This window comes from Osmerus eperlanus, chromosome 3 (genome assembly GCF_963692335.1).
Source record: "Osmerus eperlanus chromosome 3, fOsmEpe2.1, whole genome shotgun sequence".
Classification (NCBI taxonomy): domain Eukaryota; kingdom Metazoa; phylum Chordata; class Actinopteri; order Osmeriformes; family Osmeridae; genus Osmerus; species Osmerus eperlanus.
The window spans coordinates 12,816,260-12,833,691 of NC_085020.1; the positions used below are offsets into that span (position 1 = coordinate 12,816,260).

General features: G+C 41.7%; 1 protein-coding gene across 1 annotated transcript in view; it reads right to left on the reverse strand.

Annotated features, from left to right (window-relative positions):
• Positions 1 to 9,427: 9,427 nt before the first annotated feature.
• The window catches only part of thsd7ba (thrombospondin, type I, domain containing 7Ba), a 231,288-nt gene continuing 223,283 nt past the window's right edge, over positions 9,428 to 17,432 (reverse strand). Inside the window, exons 22-27 of the mRNA XM_062457316.1 lie at positions 16,496 to 16,669; positions 15,195 to 15,290; positions 14,490 to 14,572; positions 12,017 to 12,209; positions 11,679 to 11,766; positions 9,428 to 11,126 (exon numbers count right to left, since the gene is read on the reverse strand). Coding sequence (XP_062313300.1) covers positions 11,045 to 11,126; positions 11,679 to 11,766; positions 12,017 to 12,209; positions 14,490 to 14,572; positions 15,195 to 15,290; positions 16,496 to 16,669 — 716 coding nt within the window. The 3' untranslated portion in view covers positions 9,428 to 11,044. The remainder of the gene's footprint in view (positions 11,127 to 11,678; positions 11,767 to 12,016; positions 12,210 to 14,489; positions 14,573 to 15,194; positions 15,291 to 16,495; positions 16,670 to 17,432) is intronic.

The window sequence follows — 17,432 nt, forward strand, 5'->3', positions numbered from 1 at the left end:
TCCTCCCCAATCTTTTGCTTCGGAGGTTTCGTTTAACAGAGAGGAATAACCCCGGAGACTAAATGGGGTACAGGGTAAGAAATTACATTTACAAACGCGCTTAACTGATTTGCGAATGAAATAATAAGTGTGGGCTACGTGTATAGATCATGTGCTGTCATTGGCTACATGTCTTTTAAACTTACATATGGTCTGACGATATTACAGGGTTTGGATTTCGCGCAGATCCCCGGTGGAAAAAATATTGAGGAAACTCCTACTTATTCTTCTTCCTGGGAGACAAAGTGCAACTGCGACTTCCTTCCCCTTTAGTTTTTAATAACAAGTCTTACGCTGTGACGTTTACCCTGGCCTATTGTACAATCATGTAGCTTAGGCCAACTCATACTCTCCACCTGTTGGAATATTGCTTGAAACTGGACACATCCTAAAATAACGAATTCAATGTTTAACAACTAGGGCTTATAGAAACCACGTCGGCTAAGAACTTATTTGTAGTTTTGTTAGTGGTGCCACACCGCTGAAAAGGTTTTTGATGATTTTTGTACAGCCTACTAACAGCAGTCTTGATCTAGACCTGTATTTAATTGAAAAACAGATCGTTTTTGGACACAATAGAGAGAAGCGCACCCTTCAAAACCAGACACCTCATTCAGTCAAATCTTCTAGGCGCTCATTTGCACTCAAATGAGCCAAACTCAGGGCCAGGTTAAGGTCATCTGGGGCCCAGGGCAGAAGCCTACCCGAGGCCCACCCCACGCAAAATATTTGTAAATATATATATATTATTATTACTATGATTTGTATCAATATATATTAGAGAGAGAGGGATTGGTAATTAAATTATGACAGACAAAAATATCAGTATGTGATACATTGTAATCAGTGGCGGCTGCTGGTCTTTCAAAGAGGGGAAGCTCATTTTCGGCCTACATCCTAAAAATGTTTTATTTATTTGGCTATTCACTGGCTAGTTCCAGGGGCGCCGCCAGGAATTTCGGGCCCCATGACAAAAATTCAAAGTGCCCCCCCCCCCCCCAACGTCAGCACACGTTAGCAACGACGCATAACTACAACGTGCATAGATGTAGTAAGACTGTTGCGCACAGTAGGCATAGAGTTAATATTACTAGAGGAAGCAACTTTTGTCTTCCAAGATGGTGTCCCCATTAATTTCTATGAAAAGTGCTCAGTGGCGCAGTGAGGCAAGCGAGAGCACGAAACTGGACCGCGCCATCTTTCCACTTCTGACTCTTCCGGTCTAGCTTTAAACAGTGGCTCTTTTTTTCCCTAGCTCCGAGACCTCGTGCACGCTTGCAACTAGCTGTACACGTCATACTTTGCGACAACCAGTCGCTAGCATAGATTTATATGTTTCCGAGCGTGTGAGCTAAGGCATTGCAGTGGCAGAATGGGGTACAAGTCCGATAAGAATCAGAGACATGATGCAAACTTTACGTAAGTGTATGCTGTCATTATATTATGTTAAGGGGCGAGGGGTGGGGGCTTGGGCAGACACCGTGTTACAGAGTGAACTGTGAACTGAAAATGGCACAAAGAAATAAAAGGAAAACATGAATAAGTCCCATTATTAATACCATACAATAATTTGTATTACTAATTATGTATTTATTTATGTGTATTTAGCCTGCCTTTGGCCTCCTCTGTCTCTGACCCCCCCCCCCCTTCCGCCCCCCCCCCCCCCCCCCCCAAAAAAGAAAATCTCCCGGATTTTCGTACTCCAATGTTGACAGGTGTGGTGAGCACGTACAAATAAAGGAACTCCCTTCCGGTTCAGTAACACCGATGAGAGAGACGTGCTATTTTTCCTCCATTAAATATACCTAAATATTAACATTCATTTTTAAAGAACTTGTAATACAAAAAATTGTACTTGTCATGGGTAGTTTCAGTGTGTAAAGTTTCATTTTGATAGGAGTAAAGGAAAAAAATAGCCCCATTGGGGTGTAATGTTGCCTGGCCTTATTGGCACACATTTAACATATTTCCTCAACTAGGATTTCTTAGGACTTTTAGTATGTTGTTCTGGACACCTCATAGAAATGATCTAAGCTGCAAAAAAAAAAATTACATTTAGTCTGTCGTAAAACGCTACTTTGCCTGGACTAATAGTAACAAAGTTACATACTAGCTAGTTATAACAGTTACACAGAAAGAGACACACTATGACAACGAAGTCCAAGTGGACTCAAAGAACGCAGTGTTCGGCAATCAACTGCAACAACTACCAATGTGACAGTATTTATGCCTTTCATCGCTTTCCCAAAGACCCTGACAGGTAAATTTTGTCGGTAGCGTAATCTTATGCACCTCCTAACTTTAACGTTTTTTTTGTCTAGTAGTAGGCTAGTAAACTTAATTCCTTCTAGGAACTGCAGGTCCTAGCCATAGAAACCAGAATAATGATTTATATGGATATGACAGTAAATTAAAATGAGCTTCTTAAATTAATTTGCTGAATTCATATATTTCATTGATAACGTATTTGTGTATGTACTGTAGGCTAACGTTGTAATGTGTAGAGCTAGCGTCAGGTTACCTCCTGGGAAACGGTCTAACGTTAGGCTATTATAACGTTATATAAACTCATCACTTTATTCTTACCTGTCACACTTAGCCTAATGTAGAGAATAATATAATTTATAAAGTGCTTGAACTTCTCTGTCAATATAAGTTCTTTGCATCACCTAGCGCTGCAGATGTGTACGGAAGTGAGAAGAGGAAACGATTACATCTGTTTTCCGGTTCGAACGCAGGGCGCTCCGCATAACCCCTATACCACCTATACGGGGCCGTTGCTTCAAGCCGAGGGGCGAGGGGTGGGGGCTTAACAGTAGGCTACTGGCAGCATCATACATTTAAGTAATTCAAGACTTGCATGTACAGTAAGTAATTTCACATTAAATAATGTATTTAAACTCAAGCTTGTGTGGTGTGTCGCTGTCTTCAATGCCACAGCCTAAACTTGATGTCAAAAGAAACGTTTTTCATTTCCGGCGCATTCAAACAATCCCCTTAAGTTTGGCTAGCAACAGCAGCTAGGCTAGCTTAGCACAATTTACCGAGGTCAGCTTCTCCACCGTGCAGGGCTCTAGTCTAAGATCAAATGGTCGTATTTGGCATTGTTACTGACAATGATCGCTTCCAGCAAACTTCTTTTGAATTAGCCATTTCCCCCTAAATAAATGTCAAGCTTATTTACGTTTTTTGGGGGCATATTTTCAGTTAGCAGATGGTACTGTTTCAATCGCTATTCTATCTAACGCCTGGGACACACTGCCTGCGATCGGCTGCGACGCGCCTGGAAGCGCCTCCTTTTTTCTTTCGGCGCCCATGTTATCAAATGGGACCGACCACACTGGCTGCGAAGCGCCGCGATTGCCTGCGATCTGCAGCGATCGTTTCGGCAGCTGGTCGAATTTTTTCGCAAGACGCTTGCGAAATCGGCTGCAGGATGATGAAATACACCATATTAGTTGATATATTTGAATAAAAAAACATGTTATTAAGATTTTACTCCATTAATTGTAGACTACGGTGAACATTTGTAAAGTTGTAGACTTTATAATTACACAATGTTGGTAACGAACGTCCTTTACATGTGGTTACCCTGATGAAAACGAATGAAAATAAACTGATTGATCCGTTGAGCTAGCATGCCCGTAGTTGTTTTGTTTGTTTGAGAGAAACGAGCTGTCACGCGTTGCACACAACACACAGGTAGACATAACCTACTGAGAGAGAACCCCCAAGTCGATTTCTAAAATCAGCATCAAATGAATTCTCGAAGTTGAAAAGCACAGGGAGTTGTTGTATGTCAGCAACAATTTTACAAGGACAACGTAGATAAGGATCAGTGCTGGGATATAGCCAATGCCATGTTTATGTACCATGTCAGCGTAAAGGAAAGCTCAGAGTAGCTGAAAGGCTTGGTGACCGGCGCGGAGAAATGCGCGTCTGGTGTGAACAGCTTTTGCTCAGTCGTAGCCGATCGTGGCGCTGCGCGGCGCGTCCAGGCGCTTCGCAGCCAGTGTGTCCCAGGCGTAATACTGCCGGTGACAACGTTGTTACTTAGAATAGCTTGTTTCAAGGGGGTTCAGCTTGTTTCAAAGGTGGTTCTTAACCCTTGTGCTGCCTTCGGGTCACATGACCCAAAGGTTCATAACGAACCACCATTGTGTTTACCCAATTTTACCCAATACAAAAACAAATACAAATAGTTTTCTTTTAACCTTGTGTGGGGGGGGTCTGAGACAGCCCGACGGTTAAAAGAAAATGCTTCACTTTGTTTTTGTATGCGGTAAAGTTGTCGCAATACGACGGTGGGTCACAATGACCGATGGGTCAGAACGACCCGAAGAGAACACAAGGGTTAATGAATGAATGCTATACGAGTGGGCTAAATGCTTGAAAATATCACTACTGTAGAAGGGAAAAACTTAAGGTGACGTTTAAGTCATATAGGTTAGGTTCATTCTACATAACATTTAGTCATTTAGCAGACGCCCGTATCCAGAGCGACTTACAGTAAGTACAGGGACATGCTACACTTCATTTTTTGTATTTTGAATTGTACATGAGCAGCAACAAATGTAGGTTATGCTGTTAAATCTATGCAATCTTCATAAATAATAAGTAGGCATTTTTATATAAAATATACAGAAATATCAGTTGTAAAAATTACAGTTAATAAACGGACCCATCTGCAACCGATGCAAGCAAGCACACCCTACAATTACCCCAGAAATTGTACCCTCTCTAGTTAATGGATTGCTTCTTGGAGTTCGATAGTAATGGGGAGACTGGGGTGCTGCTGACTCATCTGTTGTTAAGTCTGTTAAAAGGGGCAGGGAGTCGGGACAATGATTTAATCTGAATATCTTGTTAAATGTTTCCCTGCACTGATTAAATGTTGATGAAATGTAGGCTAACACTGTACCCAGCTAGATAGCTTATATGGACATTAAACCAACAGGTTAATACCACTCACAGATTGGCTACCCACCTTTCTTGGTAAAAAACTGGGTTACTGATTGAAACCCTCTCTTTTGTCTATCCTCTCTTTCTTTTTTCTCTGATCTTTTCCGAAACCCTGATTTGTGTTTACGGCCAGACATTCTAGCAACTAGCGCATCTACTGACTGCAACTAAACACCGTCACCGATAAGTGCGCTAAGGCAGGATCAAACCATTTCATTCAGATACAGGGGGATGGTCGGTCAATATGGATGTTTACTTTTTGGTCAATAGGGATATTTAACCTTTATTGCCAAACACAAGTAAAAACAAAGACATCATGCATTGTATTATTATATCTTAAATGTATTATATACTCGATGATGGTTTATATAATATAATTTTATATTACTTTTTGCCTATTTTTGGGGGCCCCTGTCAGTCAGGGGCCCTTAGAATCGTCCTAACTTTTCCCCCTATACGGCGCCCCTGGCTAGTTCACCCCTACGACACTAGCCTATCCTACTGAATGAACGAACGATCTAACAAAACAATATTAATCAAGGAGGAAATGTGGAAATTAGGTTAAATTGAAACAAGGAACGTGGTGTATAATTGTATGAAGAAAATTGGTTAGCAATTTCGCCAAGCAAATAGAAGAAATAGGTTGCTGCAGTTTGTCTTTCAACTACAGTTGCAAAATCCGCGATGGGACTGAGCTTGAATAGCTTCGGTGACTTTTTGTAGTACAAAATTACTGTCAATCAAAAGGAGATGCAGTCTTTTGACAGACCCTCCAATCATCACGCGGAAGCTCACCGTCCAGGCCAGCCCACTCCTCCATTCACCCCCAGAGACGCTGAGCGTCCGAGGCGGGACATAATCTCAGCATTCATCCAATGACCGTATAGTTTCGAAGCACTGAAAAAAACTGTTAAAGGGGTGATTGACTGGGTTTTTTGGGTATTTCACACTGTTCCATAGGGTCTCCGAATAGGGTATGTAACATTGGTTGGGTTGAAAATGGCCCGGGTGCTGTTCTATGCCCCCTGATAGATCCTCTGAAATTTTCCCGGGAAAAAACACTAGCTTTTCTCCTTTTATGGTATTCTCATTAATATTTAGATGAGCTGCGCGCTGATTGGTTGGTTTTCAACGAGTGAAGTCCAAAAACGCAACACTGCCAACAGCACTCACTGAAACACCGAAGGTGGAGACTTGAAATAAAAACGCGCAAATAAATCTATTGTGTCTACACAACACTGTTTTCAACAGATTGACTAGATATCATTTGAAATGATAACGTTAGTTGTTTCCACTTCTGTTGTCGAAGCAAACTGGATTGACTTAGGTGGGTAGAACGTTAACAGCTTATAGCAACCAAACTATATCGTGATTCAACTCAGCTTCAGTTAGCTAGCTCTAGACATCTTGCTGAAAAATAACCTGACAAAGATCTGGACAAACATGCATCGTGAATTGTAGATTTACATAACAACACGGGTTATTTATTTGAATGAAACAGTCAGGAACATGAAACAACGTTAGCCCCATTGCCAATAAACTAGGCTAAATCATCACATATGCTCTTGCGTTAGCAAGCTAAACTAGTTTACATGCCTACAGTCTAGGTGTTTTCGCTATCTAGCTGTTCTTGCATTCCTTGCAAATCAGCGTTAATAAGAAGCAGATGAGCTAGAGTCTAGCTAACATTGACTAGACGGGCATGGCTGATGTTTGTCTATACCGTAGCGTAGAAGATCCATGTGCAGTTCGACCCTCGACACATTTGCGCAACCATTTCACCAAGGACGGTTTTGAAAACCTGGGACAATGTAGCTAAAGCAGGATTTGCTATGAAGCTGTTGCTGAAAAGAGGTGCGTTCCAACCTTACGTTCATCACAACCGCAAGCTGTAGTATGATTTTGTCGGTAGTTCTTAGCAATGCTAACGTATCCTGTATCTAGCACCTGCCTTTCTCCAGTTCTTTCAAATAGATAATCTAGACAGGCGTTAGCAATAGGCCAGACTGCTATTTGTTTTCTGGCTATTTTTTCGGAAGATTCCCTTCTAATGCCGACTACAGCTAGTCTAGCTAGTCATTTGCTAAGTAAAGTATGTTGATGTGTTTAGAAACGTATTTAGCAGTCTATGCTAGATACAGGAGACGTTAGCATTGCTAATAACTGTTAAAGACAAAATCATACTGTAGCCTACTTGCGGTTGCGATGAGCGTACGGTCGGAACAGCACATCTTTTCAGGTTCAGCTTCTAAGCAAATCCTGCTTGAAATTGTCCAAGGTTGTCAAAACTGTCTTGGGTGAAATGTTCAGAGCAAATAAATAATTGAGTGTCGAACTTCGCAGGGATCTTTTCATAGACAAACAGCAGCCATGCCTGTCGAATGTTTGGCTCCTTGGGAAGACTATGATAAGTGTTGGCATTCCCTGTACAGCCTGGAACACAGCATTTACGACCATGGTCCATTTTCAATATCCTTGTTATACTTCAAAACGTTATTCTTTGTAATTGCTTAGAAGTAGCCTACACAGAGCAGCGCGCAGCTAAACTAGCATCAGAGATCTACGCTACCTCGGACTAGGCAAGAACACCAGTGAGTGGGCTGGTCTGGATGTAAATTTTGGGGCGTGACAAAGATACAGACCAGAGCCAAAAAAGGCGGTCCCCGGACTGACGTCAGTCCGGTGGCTTTGTTGAAAAGCTAGCGTTTTACAGTCAAATCTTTTCATTTTGAAATTTGCATAGGAAAGAGGTGTCAATGGACTTTGAGGTTCACTGTATGTTCATTTTACCCACCTAACTGTCGTTATTCAACTATGACAAGGTAAAATCGGTTTTGCAATCAATCACCCCTTTAAAAGCAGCCCCATTGAAGTCCATTGAAGCTGAGCTTCAACAGGGAAATGCACTGTGACGCTACGGGAATGTATGAGAAGGAAATCAGTCAGTCGACCTGCTAATATATGTTGCTGATTCTGAAAGAACTCGTCTTCGATATGAACGTGTTCTAACGCATTTAAAATGTTAACACAATAGTAAATATTTGACCATACATTTTTTGAAATTTTAGGGGACGCTGAGCTTCCCTTGCAGTCTTAAAGAAATCACCACTGATTGTAATAACGCTACATTGTAACACGCACCCCTAGCCAGCCTCGATGTCAAATAAATTGGAACATGCAGTCTAGCGTGCACACACAAAGCCCAGCGAACACATATATACAATCAACTCGATTGAACAATTTAATTATCAGGCTGTGGCCGCCTACTGAAAAGAACATAGGCTAGATAATCAGTGTGGGACTAGTTTAAGTCCACGTCTACTTTTTTGAAGGCAAAGTCACGAATCAAATCGTTGAAGTCAATTTGGCGAAGCAGGTCAAACTCGTTTGACATCACCTTCATGCGAAGCCATTGTTGTTTTGCATGCTTTGATACCGGCACAACACGTGACGCTAAGAGAACGTGGACTTCACTACGGGTGGGTAAATGCATCAAAAATATGTATTATTATTTTATTTTATCTCCCGTGCCGGGGCCCCCTAGTGGCCGGGGCCCGGGGAAGCAGCCCCTCCTGCCCATTGCACAAACGCGGCCCTGGCCAAACTACATTACACTTTATTCAGGTAATTAGTCTAGAGCTAAGAGATTATTTAAATGAAACCCAAGCTGTTAGGGGCCATCCAGAAAACTGCAAAATAAGGCAATGCCTGGAGAGGAACTGTAATGGATGAATTAGAGTTGACTAGATTGCCTTCTCTCATTGCTTATCTTCACCGTGGCCTTGACACAACCATTATAATCCACATCCCTGCTAATCAGACGTGACAGTCTTTACTAAATGAATTAGATTAAACAAAAGATTTAAGATCTGTTTCCTCCTACATCCTCTGAACACCTTGGGATTATCTAATAGTCTGTCTGGATTTAGAATGTAAAATTACTCAGCAGTAATACATGAAGCTGGCCCAGCTAATTATCCTATGTAAGTAATGACAGTTTTTACAAGAAGCCTCAGAGGATTATTGAAAAATAGGCTAAGATAGGGGAAAGCTAATCTTTCACTACCTGTTTGGCAGTAATGGAGATGAACCCTATTTAAGATATACGGAGAAAGCTCCACACAAAAAAACTCATGATTTTTATTTCAGGATTAATGAAGTGAATTGATTTGAATTAAATAGCCTACGTTCTTAACTTCAGCAACATAATGTCCGGTAGTTTAGGTGTCATATGTATTTTCCAAAATGGAAGTGTGTGTAATAGAATCACACATATCACAAGTATAGAGGGATGTCAGTTTACCAGACCCATGTTGTTTTGCAATGAAGCCCAACAGGAAGTCATCTGACCCAGTACATTCATTGGAAGAGCCTGCATGTGCTAACTGTTTACTGATTTGGACAGAAGGAGCTTCATAGCTGTTGGTGCACATAGTACCACACTTTATTAGCATGTCTGTCCAACTCTCCACACAGCAAAAACACAAAAGACAAGGTATTTACAAAGTAAATTATAAGTTACTACTCAATATACTAATGTGTTGATAGCATTATAGCACAATATAAAAGGTGATGTAGAAAAGGGAATTCATAGGGACTTCAGCCCTCAGAGTCACTGGATAGCATGTTTTGGTTGCACTCTATTCTATGGTACAGAAATAAGATGATAGTTGTTTAAGTATTGTTGAATGACTTTGGAATACTGCTTGTGATAACTCCACTCAGAAAGGATCAGATGTACCACATTATTTCTGAACAAACAATGTCACAACAGCTGGAAACTATCATAAACTAGAGTGCTAATGTACCCAAATGCACCACATAACTTCATATGGAAATTAAACAGATTCATTGCAAGGCCACGTATCATGATTTCTGTCTGAACAGATCAAGCATGCATACATACAACTGGGTGATAAAATATTATTGTTGTAGCAAGAAACAAAAATATTCATACACCCTTCAGATTATAAACTTGTTTGTGAGATTCTTTGTTAAATTCACAATGGAATGATGTCCAATTGCATTTCTGAAGTAAAGTTAAATACTTCAAATCCTATTGATGTCTGCAGGATTTGTGTATTGAATCATTTAAATAAATGTACATGTAAATAATACAAATAAATCTGGCCTTTATTAAATCTTTCACCATCTTTATTAAATGCTTGTCTGTTAACAACAGACTTGGAGGTAAATCCATACACAGCTAAGAGGAATAATAAAAACAATCATTTTCTTATGAATTGTTTGTCACCATGAATACAATTCAGGCGCCTCCTGTTGGTCATGCTGATAAACAATCAGAATTTCTTTTTAGTGACAAGACAGTTCTTCCTCGAACTGCGTTATCTTACTTTAGTCCAATTTATAAAAATACTTACTAAAGGAAAGGATTCAATCTGCGTAGTGGCATTGTGTGCATATGGGAAAATTTTAATTTTAATTAAAGTTTAATTGGATACATTGTTTTCTTGACTAAAGCAGATGTTTCGAGAGTGACCAAGCTAGTGGGTTGAAGGGGGCATGTCAATGACCTCAGATAGAATTCTGGCAAGCCTACATTTGGTTGAACTGTCAAAAATCCAAGCTTACACATCCTATGACATTATCAATAAATACACAACTCCACAGCAATAACTTTCATTACAATGAAAACACTAGAAAAAACTTGTTTGAAAAGAAAAACAAGAATGAATCAGCACTAATGTAGTGCATAGAACTTTGAGTTTATCCTCCTGGCGTTAAAAAGTCACTCTCACACAGTATCTGTTGGTACTGTGACATGTCGAGAAAGTTTGACTCTCAAAATGTTTCTGGAAAAACAAACGCCTCCCAAGTTAAAATCTCAAACTTTCCATGACAATAAGCTACACTGTTGATCCAGACACATCCACCTCATGGTTCCTGGGTTAGAGGTCAAAAGTTCCTCTTTCTGAGAGTGATGGAAATGTCCCTCAGACCATCTTAGAAACAATTCAGTAAATATCCTGTCCGTGTGTCAGTACAGTACAATTCAGTACATTATCTGTCTGTGGCATCATGGCTACATGTCTGCATCCCCGTCATAAGCCAGAGTCAGAGGCTTCTGAGGTGGAGAGGCTGTCTTTTTCATCTTGGGAGGTTTACTGAAAAAACAACAAGAAGACAATGAAACAGAAGAGAACTTTCTATAGACGTATAGAAAGTTCACAAACAAACATCTATATAACAGTTTATGTGACGAAAGTGAACTGAATTCAGTCAATGATACTGTAAATCTAGAAATAAAATGTTTTTATGCTCACAATGCTTTTTCACGTAATGCTTCAATTCACTTTAATTTCACTTCAAATAAGAAGGTTCTCCTAATAAAAGGTGATTTAATTATACAAACTCTACTGGGACTTAAAACAACAAACCACACACGCCTTCCTCTGAAGATGTGCTCTCCCCTAAACGACAAAGCTAGTTGTTTGCTAATTGTTTTCACATCAGAGAGAACCAGGAAGTTGCACCTTGTAGCAGCAGTGCACTGCTCGTTCTATTAAACTCAAACAGCACTTGTAGTCTGGAATCTATTTCTCATTTATTCTCAAAAATTGAAGTAGAGACATTATGTGGCTGAACATTTTTATGTATAAATATGGATACAATGTGTACAATATAGACTTACAATATATGTACACATTTATACGTACCACAGCAGGAACAACAAAGCAATAATTAATAATATCAAGATGAATCCTCCAGCTGTCACACCATACACCCAGAGTTTCACTCTCCCATCTGTGCAGAGAGCAGAGGCTTTAGATGTTGTTTGTCTATAGTTCTTAATAGTTTTCTTTAATATAACTTACAGTCATACTGTTGTAAATTCAATGAAAGAAAATTGTATTTCTCGTGAGACTAGCATTAGTAAAGTACAAAGATGTAAAAGTGCATACAGGAAACAATAAAATGACCCTAAACCAGAGAGACAAGCACAGAGTAGATCCAGAGGTGCTGTATCTGGAGAGTGATATGTGGTTTACAGTACCTGGTCCGACAGGCCGCAGGCTCCACTCAATGAAGAGGTCCTGGGCCTGGGAGGGCCCCGGCTTCAGCCTGCCAGAGCTGGTCTTCACATCGGCCTTCTTGGTGTCAGCCCCAGGGGTCTTGGTGCAGTAGTCCAGGAAACCGTGGGTGGTCATCACCTCTGTGTAGCCCTTCTCACACCCACACACTCCATTCTGGAGGACACAGGGGAGGCAGGGGGCCTCGTTCAGAGCTAACTGGGTAACAGCTGTCATCAATGTGTTTTTAATCCTTGTGCTGCCTTCGGGTCACATGACCCAAAGGTTCATAACGAACCATCGTTGTGTTTACCCAATTTTACCCAATACAAAAACAAATACAAATAATTTTCTTTTAACCTTCGCAATGTGGGGGGTCTGAGACAGCCCAACGGTTAAAGATCCTGTAAAGTAAATTCCACGTTTTGCTTCTAAGTACATTATATACGTGTGAACTGAGTTCCTGAAAGCATGTGCAAAGCGCTAAAACTTTGTCGCACTGAAATGTGGAGTTAGACCGAAGAACGGTTTCTCTTCCGTTTTCAGATCAGGTTTTAATGGGCGGAGCCAAAAAATGCCCTATCTACATCATTTCGCCCCATCTACGTCAGATCACTGAATGGCTCCTCCTGCTGTAGCCTACTGTTATTGTAGCTTACATCAGCTAGCTAGCCAGCTTCAGGATGTCTCCCTCCACCCGCAACTGCATCTTCCCTGGATGCAAGAACTTCAGCTGCACTACAACACTATTTAATTTCCCTATTGATGAGGAAAAGAAAAATAGGTGGATTGATTTTGTGAAGAGCCACGCTAATGGAAAGCTTCGGATAAACTCCAACAGCCGCCTCTGCACTGACCATTTCACGGCGGATAAGTTTAACATGGACCAGAGACAGACAGGGTTCACCAACACACGGCTTCTCTTGCAGCGCGGAGCCGTACCGAGCATCGCCCCCTGGCCGTTCATCCTCCGGTCGCACCTGGACCATCCACCGCCGCCAGCAGTTCATCACTCAGTTCTGTGTGCTTGTTATAATTATACTAGATAACTTTTCCAGAGGTATCTCTGCTATAATTAGTGCAAACCGCTAACTTGATATTAGGCTACTCGGTGTAGAATGATGGTATTTTGGTGAAATGGTAGCTAATGTGCTAGAAGTAGAAGTTGGAGAGCTCACTGTCTGCTGTCTCTGCTGTAAATGTTTACTCCTGTGTTACAGCTCAGGGGAATATTTCATTTATATGCATCTGTATGTTTCACTCATTGAACAAATACATTCTAATTCTATACTGTTTTGTTCGGCTTGACGTAGCGTCCATTATCTGGGTCGTAGGTAGCTTACTTGAGAGAGGCGGCTCCTTCCAGCGAGGGGGCCGAGCTTCAGCTCCTTCAGGCGACACGCCCCCCCAGTCTCAAACAGAGAAGACTGCTGATTTTCTTACGATTTCAAAGCCTAATTTAACATACTTGCCAGTGTTTTTTTTTCATTCGAATTTGGATGGGTAGTTAATAACACATTATTCTGTGTGGTGAACTTGAAACTCGTTTTTAATTCCACTTTACAGGATCTTTAAAAGAAAATAATTCTCTTTGTTTTTGTATGAGGTAAAGTTTTCGCAATACAACGGTGGGTCACAATGACTGATGGGTCAGAATGACCCGAAGATAACACAAGGGTTAAGGACTCCAGGAGAATGCTTCTGTTCTTGGGAGGCTCTGTCTGGCTGAGTCACAATCCTCACTCAGATCTTTTACATTACATTTAGTCATTTAGCAGATGCCCTTATCCAGAGTGACTTACAGTAAGTACAGGGACATTCCCCCGAGGCAAGTAGGGTGAAGTGCCTTGCCCAAGGACACAACATCATTTTGCACAGAGTGGAATCGAACCGGCAACCTTCTGATTAATAGCCCGATTCCGGGCATTTATTCCAAATGTACCAGCGTTTTAACTGCCGGTTGTTTTCCTTGCTTCTTCTGTGATGTGTTTTGTGTCTTGGCTAGAGTGTGTGGGGAATCTTTAAGTTTTGGGTGATCATCGTGTTCCCACAAAACAACAATTCAATCCAGATGGTTTATCTAGTGTTCAATGTGAGAGCTTTAACTACACCTTGCAGGAGTATCAGTGTTAGAGAAACATTGAGTGGGACTGGGGAGGTGGCTACATTTCACCTGTAGATACATACACCATCCTCTGAGAGGCAGCAGCATCTCAACTATGGATATCAGTTACTTGTTTCCAGTGCAGCTCTGGATCTGAGTGCTGTCTCTCAGCCATAGACATGCTAGCCCACAATCATGCTAGCCCACAATTCAAATATGATAATTGACAAAAGCTTTTAACGAGAACCAGATAAACGCCAAACACCATTACCCACAAGGCCTTGTAAGAACAGGTGAGAGACGTTGCGGGCAAGGGGATGGATGTGTATGAGTCAGTAGGATGTGGGTCTTACCGGTGTGCAGTGGGAGAAGGGCTTGGTGCAGGGAGGGTGGCAGTGTCGGACTGTTGTTGGCCGGTTGTGTAGAAAGCACCCCCCTGTAACGGTGAAACAGAAGTTCTTAATACCGGCCCTCCATTGATAACCAAATGAATGTAATGTCACTCCTGATTAATGTGCCTGGGTCTGCTATCAGACTCTCTGATCAATGTGAGAACAGTGTAATTCTAAAATGGAAAATTACATGTCAGAATATCAAAGAGTAATGCCTTGGGCTTTCGCATTCTCTACAGGGAGAGATTACACTGGCAGAGTTGCTTTGTGGCAGACATACATTCCAACAGTAATACGATTACATTCACCTGCACATTAAGCTCTCCAAAGACTCACATTCCCTTATTGTGAACACCTTCAAGTTGCACTTCTTGTCTGCATGTTGTTTTATTTATTTGTTTAATTTAGTTTGAACAAATGAAAACCTTGTTTTTCCTCATATTTGTATGGATGGAGAACCTCAGAGATTTGGTGTGGTATTGATTGCAAGTATTTGGAGGGTAGAGAGGAGATCAATGCTAGCTGTGCTGAGCGTGAGCAAATATGTGGGTGTATGTGCATTTGTGTGTCCATGTATGAGTCCAAGTATGCATGCCACACATCGCAGTGCATCTGCGCAATGTGTGTATTTATGTCAAATGTGGTAATGTTAGTGTATACAGCTACCTGTGACATTGACTCCATCTGAGCGCTGGCACCACACGGCTCTCTCGTTGTCGCTCCATCCACTGGCCCTCCACTCATAGCTGTGGCACCGCCCCCCTTAAACCAACACAACACGTCATCACTCCAACAATGGGGGACCTTGTCACCTATAGCAACTGAACCCTAAATAACATCAAAGCTAATGGTAGCAAACGGTTGCTCTTTAGAATAAACAAAATATATATCCATGTAGAGGCCAAATTGAGTTAATTTTGCCATCAACCGTAATGCATTCAGTTAGCCAAATCTGGCTCCATGTCAGTGTGCATGAGCAATATACTTCTGCAAATACAAGGGCAGATACAATATACAAAGGCTCATGGGTAATCAGTCCATCCCTCCATGTATCCCAAGGCATTGCTGGAGGCCAGGGTCTTGAGGAGTTAGGGCTGGGCACAAAGGGACGGCTGGAGGGGTTAGGGCCGGGAGGGGTTAGACCTGGACACTTGGGGATGGATGGAGGGGTTAGGGCTGTGCACCTTGGGCTGGCTGGAGGCGCGCTTGGGGATTAGCAGACGACTCACTTACAGACAAACAGATGTCCTGGGGAGAAACATATTCAAGCTGCAGAGGAACTACACGCACATTTTCCAGTCTGTGGCTATGCAGCATGAGGCTATTACCACACAAAAGCTTTTGGGAGGATATGGAATGAAAAGAATAGGAAGGAGACAAATGGGAGGGATGTTTAAAAGCATGAAATAAGCAGCCTGTCTTCCCTCAGGCAACTCAGCAAATGAAGGAATATTTTTGTATTTTTCGTTTTGACGATGATTGGAGACATACTGTACTGTGGTAAAAGACTACGAGTGGTTGAGAAGTTAAATGTGTTCGATGGGTTCCAAAGACGTTCGTCTAACTGCAAGAACAGTCCTTAATAAAAAAAGTACAGAAAAACTCTAATTAGCACTAAAACAAGTTTATGAAGAAAAAAAAGGTTTAGCACCAATATAACATACCCAACTAGCAGTTGAGCAGAAAGGAGGGGAGGAGATAGAGAGAGGAGGGGATGGAACGAGTAGGGGAGGTGGGAGAAAGTGGATGGAGGGTGGGGGAGAGAGGAGGGGACAGTGATATAGAGAGGAGAGGATGTTATGGAGAAAGTAGGGGAGATAATGGAGAGGAGGCGAGGTGATGGAGAGAGGAGAGGAAATGGGGGAGATGGTTGGATAGATGATGAAGAGTGGAGAGGGGGTGGAGGAAAGAGGAGGTGGGGGAGAGAGGAGGGGAGGTGATAGAGAGGAGGGTGGAGAGGTATGTACCTTTGCAAGGTTGCGTCTCTAACACCTGCTGGGGACAGTTGTCCTGATTCTCCAGGACCGTCACCACGACAGCTCTGGAGCGAGCCTGTCGACCCGTGGTCTCGAAGCTCCGCCCCTCCAGACAGGTCAGCTGGCACGAGCTCCAGGAAGACCAGTCAGTCAGATGACAGTCTCCTGCACACAGATGAATCCAGCGTTAATGTTCATGGATTGTAATGTATTTTATATTAACAGTTGAGGGGCAATTGTTTTATTTGTCATCTTTCCGAGGCTATTTTTGAGATTGGCTTATTTTTATAGGGGGAGCTAAATCAATTGCACCTCCACAATTACATTTCTCACAGCAAATAAGCTTTTGAGCTTATTGTATATGAGATACGGGTCTATTGTATATGAGACGTCAATGCATAAGAGAGGAATTCATAAAAAAGAAAAGACTCCATCCACAGAGGGAATATCCAAGCAGACAAATCCATCACTCCCACAAAGTACACCATTGGACACCTCTCAATACAGCTGACCGAGATGAAAGAAGAGAGATCTATTATGCGTGTTTATAAATAAACTCCTCAAAAAAAATTCGGAAACGTTATTTCGGACGATTATTCCTCCCCTTCAATAATACCAATTGATATTGTATTTTATATCGTTGGAAAGCCTGATTAGACAACGAGGTACAACTTGTAAGGATCGTGCATTCGTGGAATCAGCAACACAGCTAACCGTGTGGGTAGTGGCCCAAAAACAATTGCCAAAATCCCCTGCAATATTCTTCTGTTGGTATTCACTCTCGTTTTGAGTAGCTTGGTGGATTGGATGATTGCACTCTCCCACAGTAATAAGGAAAAAACAACACATATTGGCCATTTTTACACTTTATTCATTTTACACTGTCAGGGACCTCAGTAGCGTGTGGAAGATCCATATGCAGCCACAA